Here is a 27,183-nt window from a genome sequence, read left to right on the forward strand (position 1 = left end):
GGTCTGTTGGCGGAGGTGGAGAGCAGTACACACAGGAATAGAGGTGGGAGCAGCCAGCGCCTGGGTGCGGGGGTGGGACCTGTCTTGGGCTTGTCTGTCTGTCAGTCTGCTTTGGGAGGGTGCAGGGGAGTCGTACTGGCTGGCAAGGGATGTGTGGTCAAGAGGTTACCTGGACAAGTCCTCCTTCCCCTGCCTGGGGCTCTCCCACCTGTGTCCCCCACAAGACTAGCCTGCCTGGGCTCACAATCCTGCTCGGGGCTCAGACCACTGCTAGGGGCATCATGGCAGACCCGCAGACCCCTGCTGGTCCCAGCCCCCTGCCTCCCCCTTTCTACCCAGAGCTACTAAGGATTGGGTTGGGATCCCAGCACCTACGATCATTTAGAGCATTTCCATGGGAATGGCCTCTGCTGGTACTGGGCAGCTCTGCACCTGACTCACATGAAAACACTTTATAAATAACCTGGAGCGGGCACGTGGGCTGTCCGGCTGGATCCTCCACACTCTGAGGGCAGGTGACAGGCACCAAGGGCCCCAGGGTTCCTAGATGTCAGGCAGGGCTATTGTACTCTGGCCGGGAGCCGGGGCCAGGGATGCTGGGAGGGTTCTCAGCTTCTGTTAACTGGCTTTGTACTGATTCTGCAGCCCCCGGAAGGCCTCCTCTCCGCTGACATTGTCAGCGTCTCTGTGTTCTGTGGGGGTGCACTGGGGATTTCTGGCTGGGCAGACGGAGCCAGTATGGGCTAAACTTGCTGGGCAACCCAGGACAAGTCCCTTCCCCTCTCCGGCTGAAATGAGAAGGTTGAACTAGGTGAGTCCTGTCCAGTGGTTTCATTTTTTAAAAAATTAATTTCAATTTTTAAGAAAGATTTTACTATTTTTAGAGAGACAGGAAGGGATGGAGAAAGGGAGAGAAACAATGATGTGTGAGAGATACATCGACTGTCTGCCTCTCACACGCCCCCAGCTGGGGACCTGGCCTGCAACCCAGGCATGTGCCCTGACTGGGAATTGAACCAGCAACGTTTTGGTTCACAGGACAATGTCCAACCCACCGAGTCACACCAGTCAGGGCATCACCAGCTCCTTTTGTACTCCTCCAAATTGTGCTCTGTAAAGATTTGGTAATGTAATTCCTGCCACTCCAGGTGCTCTTGAATTTTCTGAAATACTTGACACCGTTCACCCACCCGTCCAGAGGACTTTGCCTCCCTGGGCTTCTGTGATGAACGCTTCTGTGTGCTGGGTCTCCATTTACCATCTTCCCTTCTTCTCGCACTGACTTCTTCTCACCATCAGCCACCCTGGCTGAACCCTGCTACAGGGTAGGAGTCAAGCTTGGCTGTTTCCACAGGTCATTGTATTCATTCCTTACAAAAAATCCTTTAACTTAGGTATTATTCTCACTTTACAGATGTGGAACCTAGGCTCTCCAAGGTAAACTTGCCCAAGGGCCTTTAGTTAGTAAGGGGCACAGCTGGGATTTGGTCTGAATTATCTTTGATTCCAGTTGCACCATCTTGTCCAAGACTAGATAGAGCTGGTTACTTTCTCAAGGTCAAGAGATCCACTCTCATGGCATTAACCATTACTTTTATAGCAAGACCTCCCAAGTCTTAACTTACTGTCTCACACTGTCCCCTTAGTCCTAAAAAGATCTCTGAAGCTTCCCCTATCCTTTACATCTGTCACATACAGGGTTACCTAGGCTGCCTTTGTGATTTCTGACCATGGCCTCTTCCAGCCATGGAGATGGATGGACAGTGCTGCGTCCTCTATCCGCCCCTCCCTTCTTCATCTCCTGTACTCAGCTGGAAGCCGCAGCCTGTGGCAACTCCATTTAAAATGTTTCTGGAGTCTGTCCCTTTGCTCTCATTCCTAGACAGTGACCCATGTGCCTCCCACCCCGCTACCCCCTCTGGCACACTGGCTTTTTTCCCTGCTCTTCCTGCTTTAGCCCCTCCCCTCTAACCCATCCCCCCCCCCCCCCCCCCCCCGACGCTCCCGGGTGACCTGTTCCAGAACATTGCTTTCCTTATGACTTCACTATTTGGGCTCCCTTGCAGGCCCCCTTTGCCTCACTTTAACGACTTTTCATTATCTGGCTCCAGCCTGGTTTCTCTGCGGAACAGCTCAAATCAGCTAGCCTGGTGGGCTGTTTCAGAGGTACCTCTGCGGAACAGCTCAAATCAGCTAGCCTGGTGGGCTGTTTCAGAGGTACCTCCCCCTTCCTTAGCTTCTGGCTGCCCGTTTGTCCAGCACTGCCTGTCCTCCTCTAAGCTTCAAACACATCTTTCAGAAACCTCCTCAGGTCCCTTGGACCAGGGGAAGAATCCGGTCACCAGACCACTGGGACCTCTCCCTCCTCAGCTTTCCCACAACACTCATTGTCTCTATAGGTCACTGGGGCACCTGTCAGAGGTTCATTGTGTCATGGTGTCTGAGTTGGGTTTCCCAAACAGGACTGTAAAGTTCCTTTAGGATTGGACTGTAACTCTCCTTGCCTGAGGCCCAAGGTTGGAGGGCTGAATGGAGTCATTCCCTTTCCTGTAGATCGACCTACCTTCTGTACAAATATTGAGCACTACTATGTTCCAGGAACTATTCTGAGCACGGAGGATGCAGCTGAGGAGACAGGCTCCTGCCCTTGAGGGCCTTATAGTCTAATAAGGGAAGACAGACAAACAAATTGTGGGAAGTATGATTATTTTGTAGGGCAAGTATAGGGTGCCCATAATAGGGGCACCTAAGCACAACTCATGTGCCAAGGCAGGCTTCTCCAAGGAAGAAAATTTTACTTTTTATTTTTTACAAGTTTTAATTTTTATTATTAGTTTCAATAAAGAATAGCATTTTAATAAATATAATCAGAATAAACAAAATGTAGGGGGAAGAATAAAAACTGTACTTACCCAAGGAAGCAAACTTTAACTTGAGATCTGGAGAGATTTATCCAGATGAAGAGGACGGAAAAAACATTCCAGACAGAGCATATGTGGTGGAAGGTGCAGAGGTGACACAGAACACGGGGCATTTGAGGGACTGTGGCCGGCGTGGGGGCTGTGAGGGAGAGAAGTGGTGACAAGGGCCTGGGAGTGACAGGCAGGAGCCAGATGGGCTGGCTGCGGGCACAGCAGGGGCCCAGTGTGTGGTGAAGAACCTGACACCCTTCAGCTGAGGGAGCTGTAAATACAGGGAAACCCGAAGGGGCCTGGCGGGGGGGGGGGGGGGGGAGGGGGGCCGGGAGACATGACATGACATGGGGCAGGGAATGGTGCCGTAGCTCACAGAGCTCTGAAGACTCTGGAAACATCCCAGGCCCTGGAACCTGCCCTGTGGCCTTGCCGGTGGTCAGGAATTCCAGAAGCTCCATGGTTTACCATGCAAAGCCCAGTAAGGTCACAGCCCTAAGAAAGGGGCCTGTAAAACCTGTGTCGGGAGTGGGATGGTTCAAAAAAGGGTTTCTGGGACTGATGGGCTTTGAGATGTATCTGAAGATGGGACTCAGTCCCAGGTGGATGGGCTCGGAGCAGTATCCTCTCCTTCCTGCCAGCACCCAGGGCCTAGCCTGTGGCTAATGGCCCCTGGCTCTGGGTCTCAGGGTGTCTGCTCCCCCCAGGAAGCCCCTCTGCCTCTCCTCCCACAGCAGGTGCTGTGCTTGGGGGAGCAGGGTGGACACAGGCCATTTCCTCAACACTCATTTCCTACCCAGCCTCCACCAACCTAAGCAATGAGCAACTCTCCTTCCAAGGCAATTGGACCAACTTGTCCAAACTTGCAAAGCCAGTGAGTATGAACTGAGGTCTTTACCAATTATAGCACCTCTCCTACCATCCAGAAGAATTTGGCATCCTGTCCAAAATAAAATTTTCATTTTTATTCATTCCTTCCCATAGAACAATTTGGATGTAAAATGATTGGTTCTCACACCATCTCAAAGGAGCCCTGCTCCTTTCTCTCCCACTCCCACAGAGTTTTGCTTTAGCTCAACAAGTATGTATTGAGCCAGACACTATTCTAGGCATGTGGGATATGCCAGTGAACAGAGCAAAGATCCCCACCCAAGCTTACAATTTAGCAGGCAAGACAAGCAGAAGACATAATAAGTGATACTGTTTGCCAGAAACCGTGATGATTGCTATAGAAGAAGAGCCAGAAAGGGAAGTAAACAGCAAGTTCTCCATTCCCATGAGCCAGCCCGCCTTAGCGGGGAGGAGGGTGGGAGAAGGGGACGGAAGGAGGAGACAGGAAGGACTACTGTGTTGCTTTATAAGCCCATGTTCCTGGTTGGAATTTTAAGCTAATTTCCTGGGTTACTTTAGTAAAAATTAAGTTCGAACAGTGCCATAATTGTACTGAGGGGTGAGGGTGGCAGGGTGAGCTAAGTTCTCTTTTGTCAGTGCAGAAAGCAGGACGAGGTTTCTGAAGTCAGTGAGTCAAGAAGTAGAACCATAGGCACATCTTTCATTTAACAATGTACAGAAAACTAACAGAAAAATTTAAAGCAGAAACAGCCAAAAGAGTGAAAAGGCAGAAGGCTCTTGCATTTTATTAGAAGCCTTTTAGTATGTTAGAATTTTTAAAATCATAGGCATGTGTTAAAAAAACACCCACATTCTGCTGAGCCGTACGGGACTCAGGGGTGTCTTGGGGGCTTCCGTAGGGAGTGAGGGGGCTGGTAGAGCAGGTAAGTTCTGCCTCCCTTCATCCAAATCCACTTTCTTTTATTGTTTTAGATAGCTGACTTTCACGCAAGATTTTGTTTGAACAAAGGGTTCTGTAGCTGAAATTGGTTTGAACTCCATGATCCCTTTTGGCTCTCATAATTAATGATGCTTTATAAGCACCTATTACCCTTTATGCCCATGCCATATATTTTCCTCAAAGAATTTCCACCATTTAATCAGCAGCCTTGTAGTCCTCCCCCCGCTGGCTGTGGCTCGGAGTCACTGGTGTGTTTGCGCCAGTTTGTTTGGTATGGAAGTGAGCCCCCGCAGTCATTTGATGACTGTTACTCCCAAGCGTCTCTGGGCCACAGTTAGGGCAGGGGCCGATACCTTCCGGGATTCTCCCTGGCCTCCCGCACAGTGGCTGCAGTAACGACAGGTAGCTTTTTGGCTAATAGTCTCCCCATGTCATCCCAATATCTACAGTTTCTCCTGGAGCAGCTATAAATTCTTATAGAAACTTGCCTCCCACTCTACTTCCTCTAGGAGAGGGGGGCAGGGAAGAGGGGGAGAGAGGAGGATATTGAAAACAGACTATGAATGAAGAAAGGGAGGCAGCCCCCCATTAGCTTAGTCACTTCCTAGTGACTCCACTTTCAGATACTGTTTTTAGGGTGGGTCCCCACCATTCACGTTTCTGGGGCCTTTGCAATCAATCATTCCTATTGCTTCCTGGCAGCTGCTTTCTTGAGTTTGGTTCAGGAGGTTCTGCACTTCCAGGCAACTTTCTTTCTTTTTTTTTCTTCCATTTTTAAGTATATTTTATTGATTATGCGATTACAGTTGTCCCACTTTTTTTTTCCCTGTTATCCCCCTCTGCCCTGCACACCCCCTCCTTCCAGCATTCTGCCCCCCACTCTTAGTTCATGTCTATGGATCGTTCGTACACATTCTTTGGCTTCTCCATTTCCTATACCATTCTTAACCTCCCGGTCCATTTAGTGCCTACCAATTATGCTTCTTATTCCCTGCACCTGTTCCCCCCATTCTCCCCATTCCCCCTCCCCCTCCCCGCTGATAACCCTCCATGTGATCTCCATTTCTGTGATCTGTTCCTGTTCTAGTAGTTTGCTTAGTTTGTTTTTGTTTTTCTAAGGTTCAGTTGTTGCTGGTTGTTTGTTGTCATTTTACTGTTCATAGGTTTGATCTTCTTTTTCTTAGATAAGTCCTTTTAACATTTCATGTAATAAGGGCTTGGTGATGATGAACTCCTTTAACTTGACCTTATCTAGGAAGCACTCTATCTGCCCTTCCATTTTAAATGATAGCTTTGCTGGACAGAGTAATCTATGTCGTAGATTCTTGCTTTTCATAACTTGGAATACTTCTTTGCAGTCCCTTCTTGCCTGTAGAGTTTCTTTTGAGAAATCAGCTGATAGTCTATGGGAACTCCTTTGTAGGTAACTCTCCTTTTCTCTTACTGCTTTTAAGATTCTCCCCTTATCTTTAATCTTGGGTAATTTAATTATGATGTGTCTTGTGTTTCTCCTTGGATCCAACTTCTCTGGGACTCTCTGAGCTTCCTGGACTTGCATGTCTAGTTCCTTTGCCAGATTGGAGAAGTTTTCTTTCATTATTTGTTCAAATAAGTTTTCAATTTCTTACTCTTCCTCTTCTCCTTCTAGCACCCCTTTGATTCAGACATTGGAATGTTTAAAGGTATCCCAGAGGTCCCTAAGCCTTTCCTCATTTTTTTGAATTCTTGTTTTCTTCATTCTGTTCTGGTTGAAAGTTTATTTCTTCCTTCTGTACCAAATCTTTGATTTGATTCCCAGTTTCCTTTCCTTCACTGTTGGTTCCTGTATATTTTTCTTTATTTAACTTTGCATAGCCTTCACTTCTTTATTTCGCATCTGTACTCAATAATTTCTGTGAGCATCCTGATTATCAGTGTTTTGAACTCTGCATCTGATAGGTTGTTTATCTCCTTGTTGCTTAGTTCTTTTTCTGGAGTTTTGATCTGTTCTTTCATTTAGGCCGTATTTCTTTGTCTCGGCATACCTGCTATGTTGTAAGGGACAAAGCCTTAGGTATTTGCCAGGGTGGGACACCCATCTTTGCTGTGTTGTGGTGCTGCATGTGGGGAATGGGTCGGAGAGAAAATAATGCTGCTTGCTCTGCTCTTTCCCTGCTTTCAGTCACTTTGCTTCCCACAAGCAGACTGCGCCCTTTCAGGCACTGATTCCTGGGTGGGTGAGCTTGTGTACATTCTACAGTCCTATGGGCCCCTCCAAGAGACGCTCCTGTGAGACTGGGAATTTCTCCCACCACCACAACCCCCGAAACCCCCACAACCCCCACAGGTTTTTATAGCCAGAGGTCTGAGGCTTTATTTCCCCATGCTGGAACTCTGGGTTGCTTGGCCTCTCCCCCCACCCCCTGTTGTTCCTCCCGGCTTACCCTCACTCAAATGTGGGATAATCAGTCCGCCAGCCTCTGCCTTGCCTGCCTCCAGGCAACTTTCATGCCTTCTTGGCTTTGCACATCTGCCTCTTTATCTGCTGTCGGGGCATGTGACACTAGTCCTTGAAGTCCAAACTCAAACATCATGCAGTTGTAAAACCTTTTCTGGATCCCAGCTCTGAGGCAAGGAGCTCCACCTTAGCACTTATCACAGAGCCTGGTCATCACTTGATATATTTTGGTATTTTTGGAGAGTTGGAAACATCCCATGGCTATCTTTCTGTTCAGCATACAGTAGATGTTCAAGAACTGTTCACTGAGATAAATGAAGCAGATTTGCTGATCTTTTCTGTGTTTCTGGAAATCTTGCTGGGCCTGAAAGAAATGTCACTGTGGGAATACCTCCAGCAAGGAATGTCCATAAATTTTTTCCTGTTTTCCCCTTAAAAGACCAGATTTGGAAAAGTAAGCTAACACCCAGAGAAAGCTTGGAGGGATCATATCAGGGAGGGACAATTATTGTCAGCATTTTATCGATCAAAGAGAACTGAAGCTCTGAGGGACTGAGACTTATATTTACATAGTAAATATCAGAGCCAGAGGTTGAAACCTGATATCATCCCCTGACTCCAGGGACATTGTTTCCTACCACACACTTCCTCCTGATCCCGATCCCTGCAAGGGGCCCTGAGACAACACCATTTGACTCTCCAGACCACAGTTTCCCCTTCAAGCATTCACACAACCGTTTTCCTTCCCGAACCAAGTGCTGAGAATGTCCCTGGCTCCACTGCTTTTCTCTCATTTCCTTGAGATGTGCTAGCTTTTCCCTGTCTGCTCTGCAGTGTGCAGGTTTCATTTTTCTCTCATCTCTTTCCAGATATTATGATTTCCAAGTCTTTCCGTTGGTTTCTTTCTCTGGCTGTGGTCCTTTTATGGGGGGTGGTGGTGGAGACTTTCCAGTGCAGCCGTAGATTGGCAAGTGATAACGGCAAATTCGTTAGTGGATCTTCTTTGATGTTATTTTGTGGGCGAACTCATTAATTTATAACAAAAACATCAAAGAGCCAGGCTCTTGTATAGGACTGGTTGGTCCCAGGGCAGCTGGGTAATAATGATTAGTCAGATTAAATCTCAACATCTCCTGCCTCAAAACTTCAAGTCCCAATGACTGGAGTGTGGGAACATTCCATCCTGTAGCATCCCACCACAGCCTGAGTCAGCAGGGCATGGCCCCTCCCCACCCCACATGTGGACCTTTCTGCCTGGCCTCCACTTTGATGCCTCCAAGCCTCGAGGTCTGTTGAAATTATTGCAACAGCCCTGGAGGCAATGTAGTGATAAAAAGCTCTTTCCAGTCAGAGGTGCTGGATTTTAAAAGGGACCATTCATCTCTGTGTGGATGATCTCAAGGTTCTCTCTCCAGTCTTAGCTTTGTCATTCCAATGACAAGCAGGAGAACTCTGGGTGACACAGGAAAGTGCTGGCACGCTGCCTGGCACATGGCAAACTTTCCATATAGGTTGAATGTACTTACCAAGGAAGGTCATGATGCATGCAATCTCTGGCTAGTTGAAGCAGAGTAAGGAGTAGAGAGAGCTCAGGTCTTTGCTTATACTATCAAGACCTCCTAACTCACATCCCCGGCCATTTATTCTGCTTCTTCCATGGTATCATGGTGGAAAATGATACCAAAGCCATCCTCTCCAAAGCCATCCCCACTTTGATGCCTCCACATTGGCCCTGAGTCCCATCCTCTGCCAACCTATCAATGTCTCCTTCCACACTCAATTATTCCTATCAGCAAACAAGCTCTGAGGTCTCCTATTGTAACAGAGCCTGCCTGGCTCCTACTTCTCCCTCAAGCTGCCGGGCTACTCTGCTCCTGTTACATCAAAATGCCTCTAAAGAGTTGTCTACACTCTCAGTATCTCTGCTTCCTCTTCTCCATTCTAACTCAAATCTACTGTAATCAAGATCTCATCCTTGCTCTCCACTAAAACAGCTCTTATCAGGATCACCAGGGACCTTGTTGCTGCTGTAGTTGGAAAAGGGGACACGTGCTAAACCTGGCAAGCTCAGGGGAGGCCTGCGTGGTGGCCTTACAAACCCAGGGATGGAAAATAACCACGCAGTGTGGTCTGAACATAAAAATCTCTAACTAAAATGGGTCATGGTGGGTAGTCACTTCCTAGGCCTGTAGTTTCCTTGACAAAGGTCAGTCTTTACTTTTGAGATTGTCTATTGTCTTTGAGCATATAAGATAACATACCTTTGAAATGTCAGAGTAATTTTATTTCCCAGACCCCTCGAAGGCACAGTACCAGAGCATGAGACCACATTGTTATCTTGTTGTTCACAGGCCATCTCTCTGTACTGTAAATGTTAACTATCCTATACCCACCAATGTAAAAGAAGCATGTGCCTCCCTATATTGCTTTTTATCCAATCTCAGCGATTTCCCCGCTTTGCTTTCTCCTGCCTCCTTAACCTACCACCAATGCATTTCATGTAATCCTTCCTAGGTTTCCTCCTTTGATTCTAATGTATAAAATAAGCTGCTAAACTGCCAATCTCCAGAGCATTTTCTCAACTCGTTGAGATTTTGTTTCCTGTAATTGTCATAAAATAAACTTTTATAAGACTTTTTCTTAGGCTGGATGTTCTTTTGTAGACACTGCCAAGTTCAGTGGTCATTTCTCAGTCCTCATCTTATTCTGCATGTGAGTAGCACTTAGCACAGCTAGTGAGGCTCTGTTACCAGGTGTCTGGCTTGGCCCCAGGACACCACTCTCTTTTGGGCCTCCTCCTACTTCACTGGCCATCCTCTCAGTCCCCTTTTGTCTCCCCAGCCTGTAAGTAACAAAGTGCCCAGGATAAGTTCTTGAATGATTTTTCTAGCTCCACCCACTCTCTAGCTGATCTCATTGCATCCCATCGTTTTAAACTTCACCCACATCCTGACGACTCCTGAAGTCACAGCTCCAATCCTCTACCTCTCCCCTAAACCTCACATGCCTACTCTATTGAGACATATAATGTGCATATCTAATTTCAATCCTAAATCAACTAAACACATCCAAAACTCTGTATTCTCCATCCCTACTCAGCCCCTAGGCTTCCCTGCTCAGTAAATGGCAACTCCTTCTTTCAGTGGCTCAGATTTCAAAAATTAGAATCATCTTTGAGTCTCTTTTATCCAACACCCCAATCTATCCATAGAACCTGTCAGCATTTCCTTCAAATTATATCTACAGTATGGCCGATTCTCACCGCCTCCACCCTGTTCTGAGCCACCACTGTATCTTGCCTATCAGCCTTCTAATTGGTCTCACTGCTTGTATCCTTGCCTTCCCCGGCCCTAGCATCCGGAGTAATCTTCAAAAAAAAAAAAAAAATGGCAATTAGATAATGCTATGCTTTAAATCTTTTAAGGCTTGCCATCTCCTTTGCTGAATAAAATCCTAAGTCCTTATCAGGACTGACAAGCCTTTTGAGACCTGGCTTCTGCTACCTCTGTGATCTCCTCTCCCATCTCTCTTCCTGCTGCTCACACTAGTCTAGCTACTGGTTTCCTTGCTATCCTTTGAAGAGGCTAAACCCACTCTTGCCTCAGGGCCCTTGTACTTTGTCCTCTAATCCTTATCACTCTTTCCTCTGGAATCTGCAAGTAAGTTTTCTCACTTCCTTCAGGTCTCTGTCCAAATTTCATCTTATCAAAAGAGATTTGGCTATTCTTTCTAAAGTAACCCCTCTTCTGTCATATGCACACATTTTTTCATCTCTATGTTTTACTTTTCTTCCTAGCAATGATCATACCTGGACATATTTTATACAATTTGCTAATCTGTATAGTTAACCCAAGTAATAAGCAAGTTCAATAACAATAGAGTCTTTGTGCATTTAGTCATTGCTGTATTCCAAGCTCCTAGAAGAGTGCCTGATACATAGTAAGAATCTGACAAATACATTCTGAATGAATGGATTTGTTGAATAAACTCATCCAGGTCTCTTGTCATCAGGTGAAGAGAGTGGTTTCCAGGTGGTTGTCTAATAAATAGGATCAAAATCCAGTGTAAGGAACTGAGAAAGTTATACATGGAGATGATCAGATTATGCATTTATTTATTACCAGTGTCCACCATGAAATTCACACTTATTTTCAGGTTGCTCCCTGATGCCAAATAATTTGCCAGACTCTAAGGTGGAACAGAACATCTGCCTTTAACTACTTTGGCCTCTCACTTATCCTTGGGGACTCAGTGTGTTCATCCGTGAAACCGGCAGTTGGAGATGTGGTTCCTGCTGTGCTAGTTTATGGTCTACAAGGTGCTGGAGGGGGGCAGTGCAGGCGGGAGCATCGCCCACATGGGCCCTGGAGCTCGGCTGCCCAGGTGCGAATCTTGCCTCTGTTCCTCACAAGCCACGTGACCGTGGGCAACTTACTCAGTTTCTTCTTTGTAAAGTGGGAATAATCAAAGAATAATAATTCATTTGATTATTTGTTATTAAATAATTTATTATTAAGTGACTCATAATTTAACAATCTGTTTAATTGAGAGAATAACCGAGGCTTACATATGATAATACATGTAAAGCACAGAGAACATGGCCTGGTGCATAGTAAGTGCTCAATACATGTTAGCTGTTAAACATGAAAAGTTCTAGGGGAAGTTTTGAGGGGAGGGTCATTGCTGTTAACGTGTCTTAGGAGAACTAATTTATCTCAGACTATTAGATGATATGAAATCTTTAAAGGTGTGGCAATAATACTGTGGTCAGGTAAGAGAGTGCCCTTATTGGGAGATGCCTGGTGAAGTTCTTAAGAATAAAGCCTCCCAATGTCTGTCACTGTCTAGTGATCTAGTCCAATGTCCTCTGTTTCTCTGTCTATCAAGCAGACACGGTGAAACGTTAACTGTTCAAGCTAGGTGGACGCTATAGTTTATTGCATTATTCTTTCAACTTTTCCGTATGCTCGAAAATTTCAAAATACAAGGTTGAAGGGGAAAAAAAATGAACCCTAGAAATAGTCTAGTTTAGTCCAACACGTTTCACAGAAAAAGGCTCAGATGTAAATGCTTTACAGAAAAAAGCAGTTGCCCCAGGCAGGTCATACAGCCGGCGAGGCGTGAGTCAGAACCCAGTGGTCCTGGCGCCCGTCCCTCCCTGTGTGTGGGCTGCCGCTGCCGACCCCGAGGCTGCAGGGAGCGGCAGGGGAGCACGCCCAGCTCCCCCTCAAAGACACAAGGGGTATTATAGGTGTGGGAAAAGGCACCCTTGTTGGTGTTTCCTCTTTGTTTACGAAGCAAAGAGGTCATCGGGTTGGAAGGTGTGATGCCGAAAATGTGAAGGCAACAGCGGAGCAGACCTGTCATCCGTGGAGAGTGGGCGGACCGGCTTGGCATGGCGGGCGTGCGGTTTCTGAGCGGCGGCGCCGAGTGTGCCAACTCGGGAGCGCGGAGCGGAGAGCCCGAGGGGCGGGGCCGGCCGGGAAGCGCGGCAGGGAGACCCGGCTCCGATTCCGGAGCTCCCTGAAGGAAGGGACCCCAGGGTACCGGGGGAGGAGCCGCGGAAACGTTTTTAGAGAAAAGAAATGGTTCTCTGCGGTCTGCAGCACCCTCCCCTAGCTAATAGGGATCACGACAGTGAAGAGGAGAGAACGGGAGAAGGGGGTTCGTCCGTGCACGCCCAGGGAGCGGGGAACTGTGGAGGAGAAAACAATCCGGAAGAGGCAGCGGTGGGGGAGGGGCCAGATGGGAAGGGTGTGGGAAAGGTAAAGAGTCGAGGACAAACGGGTGAAGGACCCGGGCCCCCACAGGCTGGGGTGTCTGGCCTCAGCCCCTGCCCCGCTCCTCGGCGGGTGTCCGTCAGCCCCGTGGAGCGAGCAAACAGCTCAGGGCGCTCTCATTGGGGGCGGGGCCGGCAGGAGAGGCGGGAGCTCCTGGCGTTCTCACTGGGGGCGGGGCCGGCGCTCTCACTTGGCAGGAGAGGCGGAGCCTCCCGGCGGCGCGAGCGGAGCCTCGGGCCGCGGGCGGGGCTCCTCTCCGGCAGGCGGCTGCGGGAGTCTGGGGGCCGCCGCTTCCCCTCCGGGTCTGCGGAGGCGCCTGGCCCCGCCTCCCTGCTGCCACTGTCGCTGTCGAACAGAAACCCGGCCGTTGCCTGCAGGAGCGGCGGCAGCCGGCGACCCGGCGGTGAACAGCCTCGGGCGCGGCCTCACCTGGCCCGCATCAGCACCGCGGACAGCACAGCGGCCGGACCCAGGACCTAGGGGCCCGCCGGGCCGCCTGCCCAGGGCGCCCGGGCCGGAGGCGCCCCTGTCAGCACTACGGACAGCGCACCGGGTTCCCGGGCCGAGTCAGCACGGCTGACAGCCCCCTTGGCCAGCTCCCGAGCCGGCTTGGAGCGGTCAGCGCCCTCAGAACATGGCCACCGAGGTAGGGGGCAAGCACCCGTGCCCTACTGGGTGGGAAAGGATGACGGGGGTGGGGTGGGGTGGGGTGGGGTAGGGTGGGACCGGTGTGGTTTTCGGGTCGGGTCTGGAGGAAATGAGTGGATGGGGTAGCAGGAGAGTGGAAGAGAGGGGCTCCTCGCTGAGAGCTCCTCTCGCCTCTGGCGTGTCAGTCTTCCCCACTGGAGTCCCGAAGCTGCCCATGCCACTTGTTGGCACGAGCGCCAGGGTCGCTCCTGGGCTTTAGCTGGGGTTTCCCTTTCCCCTAGACTGCAAGTCCTGAAACCACTTCCCTGGGGGTTTGGAAATGAGCCTAGGAGAGGGAATGCAGCTGGCTGGTGTTGCTATGCATGCGTGCATCTGCTTCTGAGCCCCAAAACCTGGATGAGGGATGAGAGACCTACCTCCACATCAGTGTTTCCTTCAGGGGCCAGGGGAAGACAAGGAATCCTCAGGCCAAAACCCCAATGGTTGGTTTTAATGAGCTGCCTGGACAGAACCCTGCTTTTGCACACTTACTTGCTTTTTCACCTCACTAGAGTTTCCTTTACCAAGGTGTTGACGTTTCTCCTGTGTCTGATGGGAGGGGCTACCTTCTTCAAGGTGTGCCTATCGATGTGTCACCTTCAAGGCACTTAAAAGCCAAACCAAGGGACCTGTTGGATCAGGGTAGAATCTATGTGTAATGCTTAAGAGATCAGGAATTACCTTCTCTACCCTCTCATTCCGAGAGGGGAATGAAGCTCTTTATATTCCTACTTAATCAGTGGTAAAGCTAACACACGGAGGAGGGGAGGATCTACTTGATACTCACGCAGCTTGTCAGCAGTAGCACTGAAAGTTTCTCCCTTTGAATTTTTGGAGTGGAACCTGAGACACCAGTGTCTCCCCGGTTCTGATGTTGACTTCTTTTGTGGTGTTTCCCCATTTACAACACAGCTGGGACACAAGCCATGGAGACAGCAGAGGCTTTTGAATGATTCTGTGCCTCTGGGCATCCTGGTGAGCAGTGTGACATCAATACTAAGTGTTACTGTTGTTATTCTGTCCTCGCCACCACAGAACAAGGTGCAGCTGCTTGGCATCACCTGGCTTTCTGACAAGCACAGTGTTAGCTAGGAGAGCTTGCTCCCAGCACCCTGTGAGGAGCAAGCCCTAGACAAACCCGTGGAGCTTGGTTTCTAGGGTGAAGGGATGCAGAGTGCTCAGAAAGTGCCAAAGACACTGGGAAGAGCAGGAAGAACAAAGGAGAGATGGCCAAGGAGCTGGTCACCTTCCAGATGGGGCTGCCAGACTGCAGCAGAGGCTGCTGGTGTTAGGCAGGAAGGAAGCTTCAGCCATGTAGGCACAGTTGGACCAACAGAGTGGGCAGAGAAGATGGCTACATTTGTGATGTGATCTGACAGATTCCAAGAGGCCCACCTGTCCCAGCATATCTCCCTAGCTCCCCAGATTCCAACCAGCAGCCTCCCATCTCTAGGTCGAGGCAATGTTTCCAAGAGGCTTGCTGTTAGGCATGTGTGACTCTGCCCAGGGAGAGGCTCTGCTCATCTCGCTCCTGTGACTCTAGCACCTTCCTGTGTTCAAAGCACTATCACATGTGTGATTTCCTTAGAGTCTTAGAGCAACCCTGTGAAGTGGGCAAGGATGGTATTATTATCCCCAATTAACAGATGAAACAACGGAGGCTCAGAAGCTTGCCCTGTGAAGGAGTCAAGGCAGGCATCATTATCTCATTTTAAAGATGATGTAACTGGAGTGTTGAGACTTATCAAACAAAAAAGTATAGCTAAAAATTAGTGGGGCCAGCACTAGAACATGAGTCTTCTGTCTCCATGGCCAGTGATGTTTTGGCTGTTTCCAGGTGTATCAATTAGCCTGCTGTGTTACCCAATAGACAGGAGAGCACTAGGGGTCTTGACATGAAGCTTTGAGGGGGGAGGGGTGCAAAGGGAGTTCAGGAATAGCTGGAGTGTGGGGACTGGCCTGGCTGGGTCAGCTGGAGGGCAGAGGACAGAAGAATGCTCAGAAGAGATGGGGAGCTGAGAACCAACATGGTCCAGTTCCCAATTTTGCCTTGGATGGACTCTCATGGAAGGAGGAAGCCTTAGCTCTGCCAAGGCACAGGCCGTGCACATTATCTGGGCTGCAGAGTGAGTCATTCTCCCCAGGCTGTTTTTAATGTTGGGAATGAATTAGGATTGCCAGGAAAAACCTGTTGGGAGACGGAAAATCTCATGCCAAGCTCCTGTGGCCATTCTCTTAGGATTCTGAATGTGAAGTCCTTAGCTCTGACAGAAGGTGTTTTGAGGGGAGGAGTGGGGACGGGAGGGAAAGAGAGAGGGAGGGAGAGAACAGTGAGAGAGAGAGAGAGAGCAAGAGAGAGAGACAGATTGGATGTTCCTGGATCCCTGGATGGAAGGCAGGAAACTGGATGCTTTTGCTCCCTAATTTCTGTTTAGGAGTCAGCTTTGGGGGAGGGTATGTGTAAGGAACTCAGAAGAGGGGGAAGCCTCCTGAGTGATACAGTGACCTCATTTGGAAAACTGTAATGAGCCCATTTCCTGAGTGACAAACCTCTGCGAATGTGTGTCACTGGGAGCAGGGTCTGCCCAGGTGGCCAAGGACAGCTAGGAAATGCCTGGCTGGCAAAGGCTTCTCCAAGAGGAGGAGTTTGGCACATCAGACATTTTAAAATGCATCCAAGTAGCACTGTCCAAGCAGGGTATTTGCAGGTTTGATCTCTGAGACATGGGGGTAACAACCAACAGACAAAGGATCGGGGTTGGGCTTTCCTGTCATCTGAGAAGCAGGGAGACCCTGTGCCCAGGTTTCCATCCTGAGGCCTGGCTTGGCTGCCTGTGACTCATGGTCCTCACTCCTCCTCCACAGCCTGGCCAGGCAGGGAGCATGCTGTTGGCTCATCAGCTGCATCTCCTGATTCACAAGTTGAGTCTCAAAGGCATCCTCTGGAATTAGCTGTTTTTAATGAGGATGGAGATGTGGGCCAGGAGGGGCCTCCTGTGTGTCTAGGCAGACCAGGCCTGGGAATGCTCACCTGTACTCCAGTGCTTGCTTCTTTCCACCTCTCCCAGGTCGTCTCTATTGGTACAGACCCTAAACGTTTGACCTGGGGTACCCACTCTCCAGGCAGCCTCCCCCTCCCTCTCTGTCAAACTGTAGTTTGAAAGTAGGTACCAGCAGATCTCACCATTGATTTTCTCTTTCTTCTTTATGAAACACCCCTTGGTATTGTCCTTAGTCTGCTGCCAGCTGGTCTGGGGTAGTGATGAGAAAGAGGGGAGGGATGAGGAAGGTGAGAGGTTGATGAGGAAGGTGAGAGGTAGATGAGAAGCCCAGGCGTTCGGGTCAGTGCCCAGGGGAAGCATCCAGGGCAGGCACAGAAGCTGTGACCTCTGGGAGAGGTGTGTGCATGTTCTGGGGTCCTCTTGTGGGATTCCAGAGCATCGTGATCTTGGCTAAAGCCCCTGCCAGCCTACTGAAAGCTAAATAACTAGCAAGTGGCTGGGCATCTGGCTCTAGCTCTGGTCCAAGGGCCCTCTGCCATGGGATTCCTTATTCAGAAGTCCTAAACTGGCAGCTCTAGGAATGAATCTGGTTCACAGGTATGCTTAGTGCTCATAAATGTAAAAAACTTACTGGAAACATTTAAAAAATCAGGATATTTGATAGTAAGAAAATCTGGATTTATAATTTTTCTTTAAAAATCAGAATCACAACCAGGCATGCATTCTCACATGGCAATGATCAGGTGTTTTCTTGAGACAGGACATGAATTCTTTGGTTAGCCACAGTCCCCACCTGGCCGTCCCCACCTGGCCCACTTCCTGTGTAGTCCCTGTAAACATTTGCATTCATAACCCCTGATGAGGCTTCTGGAATATCAGAGATGGGAGGGGCTTTACTGATTACCTAGTTCCAACCTCTTCAGTTTCTAGTTGAAGAAATGGAGGCCCGGAGAAGGAAAGACTTTGCAGGGCCATGTGGTCAAGACTAGCACCAGGTTTCCTGCTCCTAGGTCAGCGGTCCATCTTTCCACCAGAGCTTTTTGGTACTTCACAACTGAGCCCCCAGGGATGGAGATAGCCAGGGGACCCAGCCTTGCCTTAAACCCTCCTCCTCCTCACTAACCACAGATGGGTCTATGACAGGCGTGCTCTAAGTAGGTCTGCGAAACTAAGGCTCTGGCGTATAGAGTGTATCTGATCCTGTCCTCTAGCAGCTCAGCTCCTCAAGGCCCCACAAACACTGTCCAGGGAGGAAAGAAGATCCCTGGTCACCCAGAGTCAGGAACATGTCCTTAAGGCTCAGGGTAATGTTAGGGTTGGTAAGGGTGTTGACCCCTCCTGCTGTGGCTACTTGGAGAGACTCCGTGGGTAAAAGCCAAGAGTAAATAGCACTGCATTATGCAAGGTATCACCCTAAAGTCTGAATGGCATAATGTAACAGAAATTCATTTCCCACTCAGTAAAGTCCCAGACAGGTGTTCCCCATTAGCCAGCGGGTAGCTCTCCTCCAGGCTGTGATATAGGGACCCAAGCTCTTTCCAACTTGTGGTTCCACCATCTCCAACACATCTCCCTTTCTTTCTGTGGAAGGGGAATGATCACAGAGGAGTAGCTGGTCCTTATGAGCTGAGCCAATGAATGCCATTTATCACTTCCACTCACATTTCGTTTAGTCATGTGGTCACACCTCGCTGCAAGGGAGGCTGAGAATTAATCGACCTGGGTGCCTAGGAAGAAGAAGAGGTGGCTGTGGTCAACAGCTAGCCAGTCATTGGAGACACATACCTTCATGGTAGCTCCCAGGGCTTGTGTGTGAATTCAGACAAGGAGGGTGTTGGAGGAGAGGAAGCTGAGTCCATGTCAGAATGGCTGAAGCACTGTTTTTTCCTTTCCTTTCCACTCTCACTATCATTTTTTGTCCTGGCGTTAGATCCAGGTTTCCCCTGGACTACTACTACAAAGATCCCTCCACCTTGCGCCCAACCCAGCCATGCTCACTTCCTGTCACCACTCACAAAGTTGCCAGCATGACCCTTCCTGGGCTAGGGGAATCCATCCCCAGGCTGGACTGGGTCATGTCAGTTGGTTTAGAAGGGCAGAGGAAGGCCACAGCCCCTTCATTTTCTTTTGAAAATAAAAAAAATAAAACAGTATAAAACCTTAACCAGACAGAGAGACACAATGATGAATAACTTATTTACATTAACAGAGCATTCTTTATTTTCCAAAGTTATCATTAGATCCTAGCAGACGTGAAGGGCACTTTCTCAACTGAAACCTGGACTAGAGGGATCAAGAACTATTAAGACCAGAGGAACATGTTATACACTATTTCAGCAATTTTCTACCGCTGTGCCACAAGAGGCTCCATGGTGTGCTGCCAGAATTTTTCAAAGATGTAACACCTGACTATTTAGTCAGGGACCCTGACCTCTTTTCCCTTAGACTGTCAAAGAAAAAAAAATGACACAGCCAACACAATAGCCATCCAGTGTGAATGAATCAAAATTATACCCATTTTTTGTCTGATTGGCAAAAAATATATTTTTTGGTGTATGGCAGAATTTTAGTGATTAGTTTATGTGTGCCATGAGATGAAAATAGTCGAAAATCATGGCATTATTTAATCCAACACAGCACTTGGGGATGGCATCTCTTAGGTAGAGCGAGGTCCACCTGGTTAGGAAGGTCTTGAATAGTGGTCGGTCTCTGATTTGTGTGTTTTCAGGACCTTGATCTACCAATTATCTGCTGCTGCCACCACCATATTGATAACCTTTCTCTCATTACTTATTCTTTCCCCAGCTTTTAAGCAACACTTTTCTATCTTAAATCCTCTCTTCCACAAACCCTCTAGTAATTTTTGATCTGATTCTCCTCTATCCCATTCCCAGTGTTCTTATCTGATTTGCAGACCAACTCCATTCTTGCTGAAATCTGCCTCCAGTCATTTGAGTAGACTGCTCTCTCGGCTGTCTTTATTACTTTGCACAAGCTTCTCCTCCTGTCTGGGTTGCCTCTTCCTCCCTCTGATTCCCGTTCCCTCCTACCCCGCCCTTGCCCCTGCCCCTGCCCCTGCCACTGGTAACTCCTGGCCTTCCTTTATGACTCAACAGAGACCTCAGGAAGCCTTTCTGAGTCAGTGCTTCTGGGTAAGATGTTACTTCTCTGTAGCATTTATCACAGTCAAATTCATTATTTATTTACTCGGCTTCCTCCCTGGAGCTCACAGACTGTCTTCTGCTCAGCATCCCTACAGCCTGGCGATAGTAGGGACTCCATAAATGAAAGCTGAGTGACTGAGCGGATTCACCTTAATTACACAGAATGAACTGGCTGTGTGTTCACTGCCTTTGGGGCTTGGCCTCCACGTGGTTCTAATGTCTGGCATATTTCACCCAGTGGGTTGCTTGTCTGGAACGTGGACGAGTGAGGCTGGAGGTAGAAGAAAGAGGCCCTGTTCTTTTGTGGAATTGAGCCCATGTCTGTGTCAATGTCAAGTCTGCAGGTATGTGGACAGGAGACAGGAGTCACCCCCCTTCTCCCTACCAGGGCAGGGAATTTCTTCCATGTCTGGTTCAGCCCACTTTATCCACAATTTTCTCTGGGGGCTTGGACATGTGTGGGTCTCTTCTAATGCATGGTGAGAAGTGCTGGGCGTAAAAACCATCCCTGGTGCTCTCCTACCCGGGCCATAACTTGGCCGAGTTCATGGGCGCATCAGGTACTTCTCTACCCCACACTCCCCTCTCCCAGCCCTGCTGTAAGCTCCACCCAGGGTTTGAGACTTCAGTCTTGTTCAGTGCTGGGTTCCCTAAGCCAAGGCCTGACAGGTTGTGAACGTTTGATACTTGCTGAATGAATGAAAGTATGGAAGGCCCCACCGTGTGTGTGTGTGTGTGTGTGTGTGTGTGTGTGTGTGAGAGAGAGAGAGAGAGAGAGAGAGAGAGAGAGAGAGAGAGAGAGAAAGAGAGAGAAAGAGAGAGAGACGGATTTGGGCCAGCCACCAGGATGTCCTTTCCTCTAGTGAAAATTTGTTTCTGACTGTTGATTATTCCAGAACCTCTTGCTTTGGCTCAGTTTTGGCCCTGCTTCTGGCTTTTTTCTAGGTTTTTCGGGGATCGTTCGAGACATCTGCTGGGGTAAACTCTACAGACCAGCTTCCGGAAGATCTTCCTGGAGCACACGTAGGGGGCCTGACTTGTCCCGGTTTGCTAGAAACTTTCCTGATTTTAGCACCGAAAGACCCACATCCCCCTGAGCCCCTCAGTCTTGGACAAGCCGGCAGGAGGGCCAGCCACTCCAGTCGCGTGTCTTCTCTATGTCTCCGCAGGTGCACAATCTTCAGGAGCTCCGGCGAAGCGCATCCCTGGCCACCAAGGTCTTTATCCAGAGAGACTACAGCGATGGGACCATCTGCCAGTTCCAGACCAAATTCCCTCCGGAGCTGGACAGCCGGGTAACGATGTCTTTTGCTAAACCTGGAACACAGGCTTCAGTGAAGCAGGGAGGGGCTTATTCAAGAGTAACTTGTTCAGCTACTTCACAGGGGAGCATTAAGAAACGTCAACATAGTCTTGCTGTCACCGCACTGAAAGTTAGAACCGGAGAGATCGCAGGCGTTTTCTAGCCCAGCCGCTCTCTGGTTTCAGCCGCACGAGGATCACCGGGGGAACTTGTTGAGCAAACATACATTCCTGAGTCCTGTTGGGTGATATTAGGTGTCATCAGAGATGCTGGCTCAGTTTTTCTGGCCTGGGATCAGGAATCTCCTCTTTTTGGCAGAGTTCTCAACCCCAAGTTAGTATGTTCTGGGGAGTCTTAAAAATCCTGGTGCCCAGGCTGTCTCCCGAGGCCTTTCCTCCTAGCCCCTCCCTCCAGACCCAGCTTCCAGTGTGGCTCAGGGGTCACCGGCCCCTTGCAAGACATCAGCTCTTCCTGCTGGGTTTTACTCCTAGTTCTGGGGGTGTACGTGGCCTCCATTCCAGGCTGCCAGGGAGCTGGCCTGGGTTTGGGCGAGGGCAGAGGGCAGACCCTGATCCTTTCTCTCAGCAGCCCAGGCAGATCTAAAGGCGTCTGGGAAGGCAGGGCAGGCTTGGCTTCTACTGATCTGACCTCCTAACCAGCTTTGGGGGAGCCATGTGAGTCTCCTTGTTTTTGTCCACCTGCCCTTTGGGGTGGAGTGACCCCTAGGGTAGAGTCTAGGGCTTAGGTCAAGAGCCAGATGGAAGAATTTTCTCTGTGTGTTCCCTGAAGGTCTGTAGGGACAGTAGCTGGGAACCCCAAAGCTTCTGACCATTCATGGGGAGAGATTTTATCCTGTGCAGGCTGGGAGGACCCTAACCTATGTGATAAGCAGTTCTGGTCCTGTGGGAATAAGAGGGGAACAGGGGTTCTGAAGAATATAAAGATGGAGTGACAGACACTCTGACACCTGCTGGGTGTGGTGCACGGCTTTCCAGCCCAGGTGGTCCAGTGTAAGGCTGTGCAGGGAAAAGCACAGACCAGGCCAGAGCTGTGTAGCCTCGGACGAGTCCACTCAGCACTCAGCAAGTATTTATGGAGTGCCTCCTATGTAATAGGCACTGGAGATAGAGGTGCAAACTCATGGAGTTTATTTCTATTAGAGTGTACAAAAAATAAAAAAAAAGCGTATATATATAGTAGCTCAGCTGGTGACAAATACTGGAAAAAAAAGGAAGGAGGTCGAGGTGGACAGAGAGCTGAGGATAAGGAATGGCCGGGGCAGCATGTTGTGCAAGGTGAAACCTGAGGGAAGTAAGGGTGAGGGGCAGGGGGACAGCGGGGGGCCTGGGGGAGGAGTGTGCAGCAGAGGGCCACAGGCACAGAGGACGGGTGGCGTTTTCAGGAGACAGCAGTGGAGTGGTCCGCGTGGTAAAGTGGGGTCAGAGTGAGGAGAGCAGGGGGAGACTGGCTCGGCGGGGACACAGGACCAGGCGGTAAGGACTTCCCGGACCTTACGGGGCGATAGATGGGAAGACTTGTGAAGCTTCGATCAGAGCTGTATGTAACCTGATCTGACCAGCAGGCTTGCTTGGCTGGGCTGGGGGCAGGGAGACCAGAGATGACGGCTGCCTGGATGGCAGAGCAGAGCATCATCATCCTCTCCTGTGACAGCGGATGATAATCCTACTTCACTGATAGAATTGTAATGAGGGCTAAATGCAGAATACATAAAAAATGCCCAGCAAATACGAAGTGCTCAGTAAATATTAGCTGTTATGATTATGGATGCAGTCAGGATAGCTTCTCAGTTGTCTAAAGATCTTATTTATTTATTTTTAGAGAAAGGGAGGGAGAGAGGGACAGAAACATCACTGTGTGGTTGCCTCTTGTGCACCCCCAACTAAGGACCTGGCCTGCAAGCCAGGCATGTGCCCTGACTGGGAATCGAACAGGAGACCCTTCGCTTCGCAGGCTGGTGCTCAATCCACTGAGCCATACCAGCCAGGGCCACTTCCCAGTTGTCTAAACACACAGGGCTGCCATGTTCTCCATGTACTCTGGTCTGGAAGGAAGTGCCCCCTCCTAGAAGGACACCCCTGAGGTCTCACCCAATCAATCTGATTCAGTTGAAGTCCATCCAAACATGGACAGCCCCTGCCAGTTGGGTTCTGAGCTCTGTCACGGCCACCAGCAGGGGTGTTGGTGGGGTGACAAAGTCACCAGAATTCTTGCTTAATCCTCTGTAGAAAACATCCACATCTAGGACAGCGTAGAAGTTTCCTGTTTGAGGGAAGCCAAGTAGCCATTCTCACTCCCATTTTACAGATGTGGAAACTGAGGCCAGAGTGGTTAAGTCATTAGTCCGAGTTCACAAAGCTAGTTGATGGGGCAGGTCTGAACCCCAGGTCTCCCGACTCCTGGTCCAGTGTTCCTTCTGCTCCATGGGCACCTGCAGCCTCTCTGGTCTTGCTGTGTGCTGCCCCCACACTGGGTGTGGTCCTACCACTCCCCCCAACACCAGGTGACCAGGTGACCGTTCACACCCCAGGGAGGCTGACCTCGGCCTGGCTCCTTGTCTCTCCTCCCTCCTTCCCTCCAGATCGAGCGGCAGCTCTTTGAGGAGACTGTGAAGACCCTCAACAGCTTCTACGCGGAGGCTGAGAAGATTGGGGGCAGCTCCTACCTGGAGGGCTGCCTGGCCTGCGCCACGGCCTACTTCATCTTCCTCTGCATGGAGACCCACTACGAAAAGGTAGTCCCTTCCTCACTGCCCTGCGTCCCCTTCCCCAGGCCTCCCGGCCACACCCTCATCCTCAACTGGCCCCTGTCCTGGCAGGTTCTCAAGAAGATCTCCCGCTACATCCAGGAGCAGAATGAGAAGGTCTTTGCCCCCCGAGGCCTCCTGCTCACGGACCCCGTCGAGCGTGGGATGAGAGTTGTATCCTTCCTGTCTGTTCTGTGTGCAGGGGCGGGGCGGGGCGGGGCACGGGGCTGCCAGCCAGTGGGGTCTGCGGTGAGGCTGCCAGGAAGTGGGACCGCTCTAGGGGCCTCTGCTCAGGGTTTCCTGGGGTTCCCCACATGTGTGCTTGCCAGCCCTCCTCCCCGACCGTACGTTATTAGTGCCTTGTGAATCTCAGGGTTTGCTTTTATTTGTTGAGCCACACGTATTCCCTGCTTAGAACATGCCAGGTGTGATAGAAGGTGCGCTGAAATTGTGGACCCATGTAATTCTCCTAACACCCCTATGACAAGGGGACCTTTACTGTTTCCCTTTATGCAGTGGATGAGCACACTGCAGGCGGCTCACCGGCTCACGGGGTTGAGCCTGTACTGCCCCTGAGGGCACGCGCAAATCTCCACATACTCTTATATGCCCACAATCTCACATAAACCTACTTAACCCCGCATGGTGGTCCTGTGGCCCCCCTGGCACAGGCAAGAAAAATGAGGTCTCAGTGGGAGGCTGGCCGAGGGTTAAGGAGCAGGTCTGCTCACTCCACCTGTCAGGTGTGCACGCTGCCCTCTCCAGCAGCAGCAGCAGCAGCTGCAGCAGCAAGGGTAGAATGCTTAAAAATAAATTTGGCTAGAGATGGACAGGAAGAGTAAAGAAAACCTAAATGCCAGAGTCTCATGTCTACGAAGCCCAGCAGGAGGCTCTTGCTATTACCGTGCCCGTGCGACGCCCCAGGCACTGGCACGCACTACTTCGTTTAAGTCTCACCATAGTCCCAGGGTTCTGTTATTAGCCCCTTTCACAGCCGTGGTAGCTGACAGGTAACAAAGCGAGGTGACTGCTCAGAGGTCATGTAGCTCTAAGTGAGCGAGGTGAATTTGAACTCAGGACACAAAAGGCCTCGCACGTCCCATGTGGAAACACCACATCCTGGGCACGCGACGTCCTGGGTTCGGTGACTGGCCTCTGGAGTGTGAGCCCCTGATCCTGGCCGTGCACCCTCTCGGTGCCTGGCCCTGCAAGTCTCCGTAACTGAGCTGAGTGTGAGCCATGGGTCTTGGGTCTAGCTCTCCAGGCCTCTGCGTTCTTCCTGTCCAGGAAGCAGGACCAGCTCTTCCCTCTGCTCTCCGCTGGCCTCCGCCAGAGGACCCTGTCCGCCCTGCCGGCAGCTGGCAGCCCTCCTTAACGCTGCCCCAGATAGAGATCGCCATCTACGAGGACCGGTGCAGCAGCGGCAGCTCCAGCAGTGGCAGCAGTGGCAGTGGCAGCAGTGCTGGGGGTGGCGGGGCGGGGGCCCGGTGACTGGCCGAGAGTCCCTGCAGGGAGGCATATGGCAGGACCGAGGGCCTTGCAGACCTTCGGCGGCTGCGCTACCAGAGCACCCGCTTCTGAGTCATTCTGTGGGCCCACCTGCTGCCCCGGGCGGGAGGCCTGCGTCTGGCCGGTGTTTCCCACAGGCCGTCCGCCGCACCCCCTGCCCTTCCCCCCCGGAAGGACGGTCCGCTTCCCGATCCGGCTCTTCCCATAGGGCTGGTCTGGGTCACACACAGGCTAGGGTGGGGACAGCACAATTTGGATAGCCCCTTGCTTCTGCAGCAACTCTTCCAATACCCCAGAGAGGGCCCAGCTGTGTCACAGAGCATTCCCATCCCGCATGATTCCTCACCCCAAGCGCCACGTCCCTGAGGGCTTTCTCCTCGGGGCCCCACTCCCCGTGGCTGCCTCCCAGTGTCTGTGCTTCCTGATGCCGCCCCACGGCCTCTGCCTGCCTGTGATCCTGCCTCCACCTAATCTGGGGTCTGGGGAGACAGGAGCGGTCAGTCAGACTGTGCATGCCTTGGTGGAGAGCTAGCTCTCAGTGTCCCCGCCCCGACCTCTTCTAGACCTGCGGCTTCCCTGCTCTCCACCCAAAGCCTGAGGCTATCTTGGCCTTGCCAAGAAGCATCCAACCGCTGAGACTTTGTAGGCCACCAGGTGCTGGTCATTGGACACACAGCCTGGGCCTCTGGGAAGCGTCTGGAGAAATGCCTCACGGAGAGGTGTGGCCGTGGGGCTTGAACCTCCAGAACCGAAGCCCAGTTCCTCAGATCGGAACCTGCATGTGTGTGAGAGCGTGTCGGTGCGCATGTAGGCAGGAATGTGGGCACGCCACGTGTATGTGGAGGTGTGTGTGACTGCATCTGTGTGTGTGTGTGTGTACACACACGAGTGCGTGTGTGTGAGTGCGCGCGTGTTCCCCTCAGCTGCCAGGCCGACGGCTGCTCCTCTCTGCATCCTGTCTCGTCTCCCTGCGCAATGGTCCGTGGCTGCTTCTGTCTGCGGTCCAGCCTGCCCCTGTAGGTAAATGTCCTACTGCCCCTTTGCCTGTTGTCCCCGGGGCTGCTGGCTTGGCTCTTCTTCCAGGCCTTTTCCCAGCTGCAAGCTCCTCCCCCACTTCTGACTCTATTGTGTACATTCTAGCAGAAGAGAAGCTGGGGTTCTAGAGAGCAGAGCCAACCTTCTGGGGCCTTCTACGCCCCTGTCCCAGCCCCCATGATGAGGCATCGGGGCCACGGATGCTGCACGTTCAGCTGCCCAGGCTCCTGGGCTCTCTAGGGCTGTGTAGGTGAGGCTGCCTTGGACATTTGAAGGAGCTGGCAACCTGCAGGGGAACAGGGAAACCCCTTTCTTGAAAGGAAAGAGGGGTGTCCAGCTCATGAGTCCCCGGCTGCCCAGGCTCAGTGGGAAGGAAGCTGCCCCGTCCTGGTGTCCTGAAGATGGACGGGAGGAGGCTGCCTGCCTCGGTGGCAGGAGGTGCTAGAAGTGGATATGAGAGACCAGCCACTGCAGGTAGCTTTCTGAAACCAAAGAGGGACCTGATTTTCTTCCGACACAGCAGCAGCGTGTGGGGAGGAGGTGCTTGCCCAGAGAGCTGGAGAGGGCGTCCCTGCCCCCGGGCCCAGGCGGGTTCTGTCTGGTCCAGGCATCGCCCCAGAACGCTGCAGTCCAGTGGGCTCCACACAGCCCCCTGACCCCTGGACCCGGCCTGTGCCCACCCTGGTCCACCGTGTGACTGGGCCTCGTGTCTGACCTGTGCCTCTCCAGTGGGATGGCTGGCACGGGTGACGCAGTGGCCTTTTGTTTTATTATTTCTTTTTCCAATAAAAGGACTTG

General features: G+C 50.9%; 1 protein-coding gene across 3 annotated transcripts; it reads left to right on the forward strand.

Annotated features, from left to right (window-relative positions):
- Positions 1-27,183, forward strand: GOLGA7B (golgin A7 family member B). 3 transcript variants are annotated; one of them, XM_045854264.1, is made up of 8 exons: positions 1-43; positions 13,299-13,567; positions 20,013-20,118; positions 20,720-20,797; positions 20,944-21,069; positions 23,677-23,829; positions 23,914-24,015; positions 25,228-27,183. In XM_045854264.1, the coding sequence occupies exons 3-8, from the start codon at positions 20,092-20,094 to the stop codon at positions 25,330-25,332; spliced, it is 591 nt and encodes a 196-aa protein (XP_045710220.1). In that variant the 5' UTR covers positions 1-43; positions 13,299-13,567; positions 20,013-20,091; the 3' UTR covers positions 25,333-27,183. The 3 variants fall into 3 exon arrangements, with proteins under 3 accessions (XP_045710220.1, XP_045710219.1, XP_045710221.1); XM_045854263.1 differs by lacking the exon at positions 1-43 and having other exon boundaries at positions 13,147-13,567; XM_045854265.1 differs by lacking the exons at positions 1-43; positions 20,013-20,118; positions 20,720-20,797 and having other exon boundaries at positions 13,147-13,567.

The sequence above is a fragment of the Phyllostomus hastatus genome, unplaced genomic scaffold, assembly GCF_019186645.2.
Source record: "Phyllostomus hastatus isolate PE091 unplaced genomic scaffold, TTU_PhHast_1.1 phas_scaffold_1066, whole genome shotgun sequence".
Classification (NCBI taxonomy): domain Eukaryota; kingdom Metazoa; phylum Chordata; class Mammalia; order Chiroptera; family Phyllostomidae; genus Phyllostomus; species Phyllostomus hastatus.

What these genes read in the sequence shown, in the direction of transcription:
- GOLGA7B (XM_045854264.1), top strand. Translation starts at nt 20,092, where the DNA reads ATGTCTGTGTCAATGTCAAGTCTGCAG. An exon ending in TGGAGACCCACTACGAAAAG is followed by an intron (nt 23,830 to 23,913) that starts GTAGTCCCTTCC and finishes CTGTCCTGGCAG; the next exon opens with GTTCTCAAGAAGATCTCCCG. An exon ending in TCGAGCGTGGGATGAGAGTT is followed by an intron (nt 24,016 to 25,227) that starts GTATCCTTCCTG and finishes ACGCTGCCCCAG; the next exon opens with ATAGAGATCGCCATCTACGA.